We start from the raw sequence: 13351 nt of genomic DNA on the forward strand, positions 1-13351 counted from the left end.
TAGTGTAGTTTATTTTTATTTAGTTTAGTCACATTATTTCTTTATTTGCAGTATGTTTGCCAATCAGTTGGGCTGCCAGACTTAATTGGCATACATTTTGCCTCATCCCTCTCAACCATACAATTTTTCAATTCCTCATCAATCCAAGGGGATTTAACAGTTTTTACAGTAATTTTCTTAATGGGTGCATGCTTATTAGTTTGAAAATAAAAGAGAGCCGCACACTCTTGGAGCTCAGATGCAAAAATGTAATACCAACGTTTCGACAGCCAAGCTGTCTTCATCAGGGTATAATCACAAACACTACGGGATGACTCGTTTATATAGTGTCAAAAGACACAGGTGTCTGTAATCATGGCCAGGAGTGGCCCAATATCATTGGTTAATAATCAAATATTAAAATGTCATACAAAGAACAGCATACAAACAAATGGATAGCATACGATCATAGATTAATTTGACTATACAAGTTTACACACAATTACAATGGCAAAGTCACAATAATCACAAGAATGGCTTCAGATCAAAGTCTACGTTGAGACCGAAGGGCGCAAGGGTCTTTAGATTAAAGATCCAGGCAGCCTCTCGTTTTAACAATAGATTATCAAGGTCACCCCCTCTCCTAGGGAGGGTGACATGTTCGATGCCAATATAACGCAGAGACGAAATCGAGTGGCCTGCCTCCAAGAAGTGGGCCGCAACTGGATAAGTAAAGTTTTTACACCTAATGGTGCTACGATGCTCTGAGATACTTACTTTTAATTCGCGCTTTGTTTTACCTACATAATTTTTACCACAAGGACAAGTTATAAGATAAATAACTGCCTTAGTGGAGCACGTAATAACACCTTTTATTGGGATCGATTTCCCTGTTTGTAGGTGTTTGAAGGATCTACATTTATAAGTGCCATTGCATTGAGCACAGCCATTACATTTGTAATTTCCATCCAGTAGGGGCGCAAATAGACGTTGTTCAGGAATATCTTGGGGTGGTAAATCAGAGTTTACCAACTGATCTCTGAGATTTCTACCCCGCGAGAATACGACCAAGGGAAGGTCCGAAAACACATTACCGAGACTATCATTGGATTTTAAGATGTGCCACTGTTTGTGAACAATTCCCTTAATTTGTTCAGAGCACTTTGAATAGCGGGTAGTTAAAACGCAAGAATGCGTCTTATTGCGAGACTGACCTTGAAAAAGGTCACGTCTCGTTTTGTTTAGAATTTTCTCAATGGCAATATTAATCTGATCATTCTTGTAGCCCCTCTCCTTGAACTTTCTTTGCGTCTCAGCCATATTTCTGTCGAAATCGGACTGTTTTTTGCAAATTCTTTTGATTCGACAGAATTGGCTGTAGGGCAAACTATTTTTTAAGGGAAGTGGGTGACAACTATCAGCCCTCAACAAACTGTTACGATCAGTAGGTTTCCTGTAAAGATCAGTGTATAGAACATTATCTTCACACAAGATCAGAAGATCAAGAAAACTGATTTGACGTGTATCAGATTGCATAGTAAATCTCAGATGCTCAGAACAGGAGTTAAGAAAAGCATGGAACGCCTGGAGCTGTTTTGCATCACCCCTCCATAGAACAAAAATATCAATATACCGTTTCCAAATAATGATGTGAGGCAAGAAAACATTTTTGAGAGGATTGAAAATAGACTGTTTCTCCATGTAACCCACATACAAATTAGCATAGTTAGGAGCCAGGGGGGATCCCATAGCAGTGCCTTTAGTCTGAATAAAGAAATCATTTAGAAACATGAAATAGTTATGCGTGAGTACTATTTCAGCCAATGTTACAATACATGCACTGGAAGGTAGTTCATTAGGGTCACGTTGCAGAAGAAAATGTTCCATAGCTTCAATACCGCCCTCGTGTGGAATATTAGTGTTAGTGTATGCATGCTTATTAGTAACTGGAATAAATAGTTTCAGAAATGCGTCAAGAGCAGCATCTGGTTGGTCCTCATTACACACCACAGACCAGCAAATATTCTTTACATCATCAACATTTGAATCCCTACAAAACTTATTGTATTACCTCTTATACACTATATTAGGCCCAGCCTTTGGAACTTTGGTTTTCCTAAATATGGCTATTATATTGTGATCACTACATCCTGCGCCACCTTCATGTTCAAGTGAACACAGCACAAGGTGAGTCCAAAAACATATTGTATGCTGCTGCATAAATGTTGTATGCCAGGAAGATATGTATAGTGTATCTAAGAAAGTAAAACTAAGTGTATGTTGTGTAGTAAGAAGTTAGTAGCCCATGTGCCCTAATAATTTGGCCTATTTGCCCCTCTTAATTTCACCTACTGTTCTGACTTGGCGGTGCACATGTAGCCCATAACACGGTTTAGAGAAATGTAGTCATATAATATTGTAAGAGCTTTCATGCCCCCTTTATTTATCCTACATTTCTAACTTGGTGTACAGGGAGAACACTAAGAACTGCCCATGTTCTGAATTCTGTCGCTGTACATTTCAAAAGCGCTGAACAAATAGTTGACTACATACATCCTAGCTCACTCGTGTCTTAGTCTAAATTACAGATTGCCTCTTAGCTGCTAGTCATCCCCTTATGCTACAGTTTGTACATCAAGTGTCATTGACAAGTTGTTTAAACAAGTCAGCCATGTTTTTTTTAAGGCAGTAATTGAAGCTGAATGAACTGTTTCACTGCCAGACAAGGCTCCACTGATAGCCAGGTCTAGCAGTGGTAAGATGTTGGGACAGGTTTATGTAAGCACTTTGTAGGCACCATTTGTCACCATTATAGTGCAATTCACTTGTGTCTTTGCTGGCGTGCATCCATCTTTTTGCCCCACCAAGATTTACATGGTAAAATCACCACTGGTTGGGAGTACATACCACAGAATTATATATAGGTTTTGTACCCAGTTTGATGCATATTGTAGTGATTCATCCTGACCTGAGAATGTTCACAGAATTATGCTTTTCAGCTTTATTTGAAACATCTTGGCCTCCACAAAGACAAAGGCCCTATCCATAATAGCATTTTATTTGGGGTCACTGCAATGGTTTCTCTCAGTGGGTGGCATGGTGCATGACATCCCGAGAGAAAACATTTGTTGGGATTTTTTTTTTAATACAATTGTCCAATAAAGTAAAAACCCCCCAAAATTCATCCCCTTTCCCTCCCAAACACATATAGGCAGTATCTGCAGTGATTCAGTCTGGGAATAGAAGACCACAGACAAACCCTTCCCTTAAGGACAAACATATGCCCTTGCTAAGACCAGCACGAATACAAATATATTCCATGATTTAAAAAATATATATATAAAATGACAACACTTGTTGAAAATTCCCAGAGCCATTTAAGGAATACAATACAAGTATATTTATATTTTTTCACCCCAATATGTGGCTCTTCAAACTCCATGCCCAGCTTGCGATGACCTGAAATGAACATGACATGGCTTTCTTTCCACTCTCCAAAAATGTCCAGGTGTAGTGCTTGTGTTGGTTTAAGCACAGACTCCTTTAGATGGTGTCTCAGCCTTCAATTTCCTTGAGCACGCTTCAGCCAACCTCACATGATGTCAGTCAACAACATCATGTCAAACCTTTGTCTCATCTCCTACAGACAAGTTAATAAAAGAACAGTCAGCAGAGTATCCTAGTTGGTCAGATCAAGAGAGGACGTGAATGGTATTGAAAGAAAGAACAACGGCACAGAACTGGTGCAATTCCCATGCTGAACACTGGGACAAATGCCGCCTTTCTTTCCTCGATGAGATCCAGTCTGCATATGAGCCCTCAAGAGCTACTAGGAACACAAGAAGCTGAGAAAGAAGATGCATCCCAGAGGCAAAATGTACTGATATGCGCATTAGATACAATGCAAAATAAAAAGTACAAATTTGTCAAGGCTGCATCTGTCTGTGGTATGTGTTGGAGGAAGGGGGGGTTTCTAGAATAGCAGCGCGCCCATGCTGCCCATTTCACTCTGCTCCTTGACGAAGATCTCAAAGTACTGGTAGATGATGGTGACGGCCAATAGGATTCCAGTACCCGAACCGATGGCACCCAGGAAGTCAGCCATGACAGACAGCCCACCTATGCATAGGCCACCGAAGGCTGCAGCCGTGGGGATGTACCTTCACACAGAACACAAGATATTAGAAATGTGTAGCAAGGTATACACACCAATAATTCTTGACACTTGGGCCAGAGTGCATATGTTTTTACCTGTTGAGCTCATGCACCATGGAGGTCTCTCTGTGTCCCCCCATCACCATCTGCTGTTCCTTCAGCTGCTTAGCCACCTGTTGGCCATACAGACCTGCGTTAGCAACTACCATACATAACCTAAGTGAATCTATAAAATATGAAACAAATATATCTGGTGCATCAAGTGACTCACATCTTTGGCAGAGGATCCCGAAACCTCGATCCATGTCTTGGAGAAGAAGGCACAGGAGCCCAGCATGAAGACTATGTAGATGGCAGCATGGATGGGGTCATCCAGAACAGAACCAAAGGACTCCGGGGGAGAGAGGAAGTAGCAGAGACCTCCAACCGGGTAGGCACGAGCTGGTCCTCCAGTGGAAGTATCCTATACACAAACAACCACACATACAAATAATCTATACATTGTGGATTAAATTGTAAGCATAGCTCTAATCAAGGCTGTGAGTAAAACCTGCCAAAGGCTAGCTCTTACACAGGCCTGCTGAAATGAAATATTTAATTCTGTCAACCCTCCCAGTGTTCTTACATAGTAGTCCAAAACATATGATCATAACCACATTATGGCTTCAAATAGAATCTTCATTGTTTACGGTCACCCATTACTAGACGTCACAGAAGTATTCAGTACTGTTGAACTCATGAAGGTTTAAATGGGATAAAATAACCAAGTGTATGTGCATTTTAAATAGTACTTGTGTAATGAAAGTTGGTAAGGTAAGTCTACTGCTGTGTGATTGACTCTAAAGCAGCACTCTAAGGTCATTCTGATAGGCACTTACAGACCAGGTTCCCAGCAGGTTAACCAGGAAGTTGCCGCTGAATCGCGTGGAGAGCATCTGAGAGATGACATACAGGTTGGACACGAGGGCAGACTGGAGGATGATGGGAATGTTTGAGGTGTAGAAGAGCTTGATGGGATAGGTGTTGTACTGGCCACGGTAACGGGCAGACTTGATGGGCAGGTCCACCCTGAAGCCCTGGAAGGAGGAGGCGAGAAGTGTTCAAAACCTTTCAAACAACTCAGATTTAATGGTATTCAAAGCTGATGTTCAATCATTCAGGTTTTTAGTCTGACCATTTGTTCACATTGTCAGATCCAATGGTCATATCATAGGTCACTTAACACTGAAATCCATAAAGGGGGAAACTGCCACATCTGTTTGAGATATTACAACAAAGACGTTACTTCAAACACTTTCTTTCCCTCACATCATTGCACTCGTGATAGAACACCAGAATATGTACAGCAACTTCCTTACCACGCTGCTGGACACTCCTCTCCTCCATTTCATCAACAAAACAAAAATACTGAGGCAAACAGTGGTGTAGTTTCCCCATTTTCGGATTTCAGCAATGAATTGAAAGCAATTTGTAAAACCAATCAAAAAACAGCCAAGACGATATAGGGGGTTGTCTGTCCACTGACCTGGAAGTATATCACTACAGCAAAGACGAAGACAGTGGCGATGAGGTTCAAGAGGTTAGGCAGGTTCTGGCGGTAAAATGCCTCTCTCAGGGCACGCACCTTGTCTGTGCGGGTGGCCAACAGGTGGAACAGGGCAATGATAGCACCTTCAAACTCCGTTCCTGAGACACAAGAGACAAGGTTACTCAACCAACCACAGCAGAGGGAGCAACCCTGACTGAAAAATAAGAGTATATTGTCAATACAATTACAGGTGGCAGTAAGGCCAGTATACATACCTCTGCCAGTGTTGACAGTAGTGGGGCTGAAAGCCTTCCAGACAATGGTCTCACAGATGTTAGTGGCAATGAACAGGGAGATACCAGAGCCCAGCCCATAGCCCTTCTGCAGCAGCTCATCCAGCAGCAGCACAATCAGACCTGCCACAAAAAGCTGGGGAAAAAAAGAGGGACAACAGAGCTTCAAATACAGTCTGCTCAGCTTTCATCTGCCTGGTCATCGCTTATTGAAAGATTAGAGAAATGGCAGCCAGGGGTTTATGTAATGAAAGGTCTCTGTACTTAACGGGTCAAATTAATGAACTGTCCAGTTCACTCATGGCCATTGTCACTTGGGTTTCAGCCATTACAAACAGCAGTGTAGTGGTAATGGGGGGGGGGGGGTCTAACTAACCTGAATGATGATGAGCAGGCAGATCCCAGCACCCATCTCTGATGGGTCTCCGTACATGCCCGTCATCACATACACAATGGACTGTCCAATGGTGATGATCATGCCAAACACTGCAGAGGAGAAAGGGAGCTGGGTTGCATTCAATATCCTTAGGACAGCTATGAGTTGATAGGCAATGAAAAACTGAATACACCACAGCTTTATGACAGATCCTTATTCGACTACCCATCACATACAAGCACAAAACTCAGAAAACAGTTGTCAGGTGGTTAAATAACCATCCCTTATTTCATGATTAATCCCATTCCTTGGTAAAAACTTTGTAGGGCAGACATACATTTCTGCGCTCCATTGAAGAGTGCTCTGTCCTTGGGGGTGTCTCCAACCTCAATGATCTTTGCTCCAGCCAGCAGCTGCATGATGAGACCGGAGGTAACGATGGGTGAGATACCCAGCTCCATCAGAGTACCTGTAGAATGGTGGGATCACAGTACTGTTTTCAGTTAACTATTATGAACCAACACGGTTGTAATGGGAAAGAGGATTATACCAAGGCAAAGCTCTGAATACAGTGACAAATCAGCCAAAGAAAGTCAGCTCGTCAAGAGATAAGACCTGATAATGTCACAGGGAATAATGAATTCTTCATGTTAGAAGTATGAACCAAACAGCAAAAATGTCATAGGGATGTGTTCAAACAAGATCAGTAGCCAAGATCGAAAGCCATTTATCAATATGAGAAGAAACAGACAAGCATTCAAACTAGCAGAGCCAGACTGTTGGTTTCTCACCTCTGTTGGAGGCCAGGATTACTCTCATCCAGTAGAAGGGATCTGCGGAGTCTGAGGACATGATGCCGAAGAGTGGAATCTTGAGAACAGAGGACAAAGAATGAATCAATACAATGAACCCACAAGAGCTACAACTGCACCCATTGAGTCATTATTACCTGTGGCCTTAACTATATGTTCAGCTGGTGAGAGATTATGTCCATTTATTCCTCCTGGTATTCATTTTTATTTTCTCTCTGCATTGTTGGGAAGGGCCCATAAGTAAAGCATTTCACTGTTAGTCTACACCGGTTGTTTACGAAACATGTGACAAATGAAATGTGATGTGGGCTGCAGGATTTCTCTGCAAGTGCCATACAATAGATAGAATTACACTGAGAAAGATTCAGGCCCGGCAGATACTAACCTGGCAGCACACCAGGAAGATGAAGAGCGTGATGGCAGTCCATAATACTTTTTCTCTGAACTGAATCTGTAGAAGGAAAATAAGGGATATTTTAGAGACATCACTAGAGCTAAGACTGTTAAAAAAGCTAGTGAAGAGAAATTGCAGTATACTATACCTTTCTCTCTGGTTTCTGAATCTCAGGTAAGACCGCACAAAACGGCTTTATGACTTCCAAAAATTTTACTGGAAAAGACAAGAGGACATTGGGCAAAAATGACATTATACATCAGTGATTTAACATACACAGTAAAAATAAAGTATTAACCAGAGAATTACATTATGCAGAACAGTGAGGTAGGTCTACATACAGTTGAAGTCAGAAGTTTACATACACTTAGGTTGGAGTCATAACTCATTTTTCAACCACTCCACAAATTTCTTGTTACAAACTATATTTTTGGCAAGTCAGTTAGGACATCTACTTTGTGCATGACAAGTATTTTTTCCAACAATTGTTTACAGACAAGATTATTTCACCGTATCACAATTATACATACAATAAGATGACTGTGCCTTTAAACAGCTTGGAAAATTCCAGAAAATTGTGTCATGGCTATAGAAGCTTCTGATAAATGATGTCAATCTGCCTGAGTCCATTGGAGTTGTACCTGTGAATGCATTTCAAGGACCACCTTCAAACTCAGTGCCTCTTTGCTTGACATCATGGGAAAAATCAAAAGACCCCAGGAATTTTTTTGTAGACCTCCACAAGTCTGGTTCATCCGTGGAAGCAATTTCCAAACACTTGCAGGTATTACGTTCATCTGTACAAACAATAATATGCACCATGGGACCACATAGCCGTCATATCCCTCAGGAAGGAGACGCGTTCTTTCTTAGAGATTAACGTACTTCAGTGCAAAAAGTGCAAATCAATCCCAGAACAACAGCAAAGGACCTTGTGAAGATTCGAGGAAACAGGCAAAAAAGTATCTACACTGCTCAAAAAAATAAAGGGAACACTTAAACAATGTAACTCAGAAAGTCAATCACACTTCTGTGAAATCAAACTGTCCACTTAGGAAGCAACACTGATTGACAATACATTTCACATTCTGTTGTGCAAATGGAATAGACAACAAGTGGAAATGATAGGCAATTAGCAAGACACCCCCAATAAAGGAGTGGTTCTGCAGGTGCACACAGACCACTTCTCAGTTCCTATGCTTCCTGGCTGATGTTTTGGTCACTTTTGAATGCTGGCGGTGCTTTCACTCTAGTGGTAGCATGAGACTGAGTCTACAACCCACACAAGTGGCTCAGGTAGTGCAGCTCATCCAGGATGGCACATCAATGTGAGCTGTGGCAAGAAGGTTTGCTGTATCTGTCAGCGTAGTGTCCAGAGCATGGAGGCGCTACCAGGAGACAGGCCAGTACATCAGGAGATGTGGAGGAGGCCGTAGGAGGGCAACAACCCAGCAGCAGGACCGCTACCTCCACCTTTGTGCAAGGAGGAGCAGGAGGAGCACTGCCAGAGCCATGCAAAATGACCTCCAGCAGGCCACAAATGTGCATGTGTCTGCTCAAACGGTCAGAAACAGACTCCATGAGGGTGGTATGAGGGCCCGACGTCCACATGTGGGGGTTGTGCTTACAGCCCCACACCGTGCAGGACGTTTGGCATTTGCCAGAGAACACCAAGATTGGCAAATTCGCCACTGGCGCCCTGTGCTCTTCACAGATGAAAGCAGGTTCACACTGAGCACGTGACAGACGTGACAGAGTCTGGAAACGCCGTGGAGAATGTTCTGCTGCCTGCAACATCCTCCAGCATGACCGGTTTGGCGGTGGGTCAGTCATGGTGTGGGGTGGCATTTCTTTGGGGGGCCGCACAGCCCTCCATGTGCTCGCCAGAGGTTGCCTGACTGCCATTAGGTACCGAGATGAGATCCTCAGACCCCTTGTGAGACCATACGCTGGTGCGGTCGGCCCTGGGTTCCTCCTATTGAAAGACAATGCTAGACCTCATGTGGCTGCAGTTCCTGCAAGAGGACAGCATTTATGCTATGGACTGGCCCACCCGTTCCCCAGACCTGAATCCAATTAAGCACATCTGGGACATCATGTCTCGCTCCATCCACCAACGCCACGTTGCACCACAGACTGTCCAGGAGTTGGCGGATGCTTTAGTCCAGGTCTGGGAGGAGATCCCTCAGGAGACCATCCACCACCTCACCCGGAGCATGCCCAGGCGTTGTAGGGAGGTCATGCAGGCACGTGGAGGCCACACACACTACTGAGCCTCATTTTGACTCTTTTTAAGGACATTACATCAAAGTTGGATCAGCCTGTAGTGTGGTTTTCCACTTTAATTTTGAGTGTGACTCCAAATACAGACCTTCATGGGTTGATAAATTTGATTTCCATTGATAATTTGTGTGATTTTGTTGTCAGCACATTCAACTATGTAAAGTTCAGATCTAGGATGTGTTATTTTAGTGTTCCCTTTATTTTTTTGAGCAGTGTATATCCACAATAAAACAAGTAATATATCGACATAACCTGAACTGCATCTCAGCAAGGAAGAAGCCACAGATCCAAACTGCCATAAAAAAGCCAGACTACGGTTTGCAACTGCACATGGGGACACAGATCGTACATGTTGGAGAAATGTCCTCTGGTCTGATGAAACAAAACAATAGAACTGTTCGGCCATACTGACCATCGTTATGTTTGGAGGAAAAAGGTGGAGTCTTGCAAACAGAAGAACACCATCCCAACTGTGAAGCACAGGGTGGCAGCATCATGTTGGGGTGCTTTGCTGCAGGAGGGACTGGTGCACTTCACAAGATAGATGGCATCATGAGGTAGGAAAATTATGTGGATATATTGAAGCAACATCTCAAGACATCAATCAGGAAGTTAAAGCTTGGTCGCAAATGGGTCTTCCAAAGGAACAATAACCCCAAGCATACTTCCAAAGTTGTGGCAAAATTGCTTAAGGACAACAAAGTCAAGGTATTGGAGTGGCCATCACAAAGCCCTGACCTCAATCCTATAGACAATTTGTGGGCAGAACTGAAAAAGCGTGTGCGAGCAAGTAGGCCTAAAAACCTGACTCAGTTACACGAGCTCTGTCAGGAGGAATGGGCCAAAATTCACCCAACTTATTGTGGGAAGCTTGTGGAAGGCTTCCTGAAATGTTTGACCCAGGTTAAACAATTTAAAGCCAATGTTACCAAATACTAATAGTGCATGTAAACTTCTGACCCACTGGGAATGTGATGAAAGAAAGAAAAGCTGAAATAAATCACTATTCTGACATTTCACATTCTTAAAATAATGTGGTGATCCTAACTTACATAAGACAGGGAATTTTTACTAGGATTAAATGTCAGGAATTGTGAAAAACTGTGTTTAAATGTATTTGGCTAAGGTGTATGTAAACTTCCAACTGTACATAGGTAGGAGGATACTTCTGAAGTAAGAAGAAAGAGTGGGATGTACTTTGTGGGGAGCTAAAACATCCGATTCCCAATAGAGAGATTTTGCAGACAGCTGAGATGACATCGAGATGCCTGCTCTTGGACATGCTGACCTAACCACCGCCTCTGATGACCATCTAGATCACCTCATGACAGTCAGCCCAAGCAGTCAAACGGACTTGACCTAGCTAGCTGCTGTTCTAGACTATTTATTTTAATGACTTCTTGTTGTTTATTTTGGTAAACAAGCACTTTGAGATTCTGGCTAATGAAAAGCGCTATAAAAAGTATTACTACATAATTCTACAGCTGATACTTAAACTATGTCCGGATGAAACGTCATCACTCCCACGCATGCAAAAAGTTGGCTCCACTCACTAACAAGGTCAAGAAGCTAGTATAGCTAGCTAGTTAGATTGCATGTGGGGACAAACTTAGTGGTCTTACAGATAATTATGAGTATATTAAAAGAGGTAATGAAAATACAGTTAACTACTGTTACTGTAGATTACTAGGCTCAACGAAATTGACATTCATTGGCAATGGCTTATTCAATCAATGTTATCGAGCTAGAAGCAAACCACAGTCATGATAAATTACTGTCACATTCATTGCAAAGATGGTGCTACATTTCCTATAAGGATGACATCAGCAAGACTAGAGGGTAGATAATGTGATAATGTTGTAGGTGCACACAGCAATCTTGATGCCCCGAACAAGAGCCAACAGCAACGATTTATGGGCCCTCGAGTCTGGCTAACTAACGTTACCGAGTCCTGCCTTGGCTTTACCGTTAGCTGCCATTTCCGTTAATATGGTAACTCTCATTAGCTACATCACATGGGATATTTTGCTAGCTTTATTTAACAGTTCATTGTTAAGTAAATGGTGTTGTATGTAACCCAGATTAGCAAATGTTAGCTAAGGACTCACAATAACTAGCTAACGTAACTAGTTAGCCAGATAGCTAACGTTGTGACTCTACGGCTGATGTTAGCATTACAATATAGTAGCTTGCTAGCTAAATGCCCATTCCTAGCCAAGTTAAATATTTCTAAGATAAATGTCATATGCAGTTCACAGGTACATGGACATACATAGAAGTAGGAAAAAAATCACTCACTGCCCATGGTGTCCTTGATCCGATTCCTGTTGTGTTAAATTGGTGCCACTTGAAGGATCGGCACAATTCGCGTGGCACCACCTAGCCTCTCCGCACTGAAAAGGAAGCTCTGTAAAGACACGTCACCGATTAAGCGCCTAGTATCATGTGCCGTGTTCATGTTTTTGTCGGAACAAGGAAACTCTGAAATGTCCGACTTGCTAGCTGGTTGTAGTTATGCACGAGCCGCGTTCAACTAGTTAGCAAGTGTAGTTCACATTGGGGGATATGCTCTGAAAGTAGATGTTTGATTGAACAGACATGATAGATACCAACTACGTTAGTTTTATTATTGACTGTTTATGCTTGAGAGATCTTGACACTTCACAGAAAAAAATATGCCTCGATTCAGGTTTGATTATGATAAACAATATTGCTCTTGCAGGAAATGCAAAACTTCTCAAATTATGACACGAGACTGCTAAATCTGTAGTCCAATTTACCTTCAGTTCTATTAAAACGCATGATCATGATTTTAAAAAAATGTATTGGTCTTCAATGATTTCTGAATCGAGAAAATATTGGCCCAGTGTGACCAAAATCCAATTTGTCTAGGGGTCTCTTGTGCCGCTGCCCGTTTTTTAAATCTCAATATAAAATCATTGTTTTTGTCCAAAACATTCCATATCTGTGCGTGTGGACTAGGTCTACCTATGTCCTGTTCAGTTTGAGCGGAAGAGCGCGAAGATGAGAAGGAGGGCGAGAGGTAAACTTGATACTTCTAGAATTGATTTGAATAAAAACAATATGTTTTGTTACCCATAATGAAGCTATTTATCAGAGTTATTGACCTCACAATGAGCCATATTCGAGTAATTTACATAAATTACATTACTATGAAGCGGCAGCCACGGAGATGGGCAGCGCATGGGTGCTGAAAGTAGGCTAATTCGAGAACGCTAAATTCATTTAAACAGTCTTCATTTTAATTTGACATCACAGACTAATAACAACAAGAGGGTTTGTTGTTGTATCCTGTTTTTTCCTATTCAAGAAATTATAGGTAAGCCTACCTGTTTGATAGACAAAATGATAGTCTACTATCCATGGATTTTGTCAGACTATTCCATCAGTCACTCCTTAAATATCTGTGTCAGTAAAGAGCTTGGTGTGTTAAATTAAAACCAGGGCTCGAATTGAGGAGGTATGTGAGGGTATTATATGGCTTTTGTTAAAGAAAATGGCTGAAAGCAT

At 42.0% G+C, this 13351-nt stretch overlaps 1 protein-coding gene across 1 annotated transcript; it reads right to left on the reverse strand.

The window, feature by feature from the left end:
* LOC139371237 (protein transport protein Sec61 subunit alpha) lies at positions 1-12231 on the reverse strand. Its single transcript, XM_071111455.1, has 12 exons — positions 12119-12231; positions 7686-7753; positions 7529-7594; positions 7123-7201; positions 6669-6800; positions 6332-6441; positions 5938-6091; positions 5660-5820; positions 5013-5210; positions 4406-4597; positions 4231-4307; positions 1-4139 (listed from the first exon to the last, which is right to left on the reverse strand). Exons 1-12 carry the CDS (start codon positions 12123-12125, stop codon positions 3953-3955), a joined length of 1431 nt encoding a protein of 476 aa, XP_070967556.1. The 5' UTR covers positions 12126-12231; the 3' UTR covers positions 1-3952.
* Between the last annotated feature and the right edge of the window lie 1120 nt (positions 12232-13351).

This window comes from Oncorhynchus clarkii, chromosome 17 (genome assembly GCF_045791955.1).
Source record: "Oncorhynchus clarkii lewisi isolate Uvic-CL-2024 chromosome 17, UVic_Ocla_1.0, whole genome shotgun sequence".
In the NCBI taxonomy this organism is placed as follows: Eukaryota; Metazoa; Chordata; class Actinopteri; order Salmoniformes; family Salmonidae; genus Oncorhynchus; species Oncorhynchus clarkii.

Bases quoted from the DNA above. Each gene is read 5' to 3' on its own strand.
- LOC139371237 (XM_071111455.1), bottom strand. The intron at 6,442-6,668 runs GTATGTCTGCCC...TCTCCTCTGCAG, and splicing joins CTTCAATGGAGCGCAGAAAT to TGTTTGGCATGATCATCACC. The intron at 5,821-5,937 runs GTATGTATACTG...CTTGTGTCTCAG, and splicing joins TACTGTCAACACTGGCAGAG to GAACGGAGTTTGAAGGTGCT.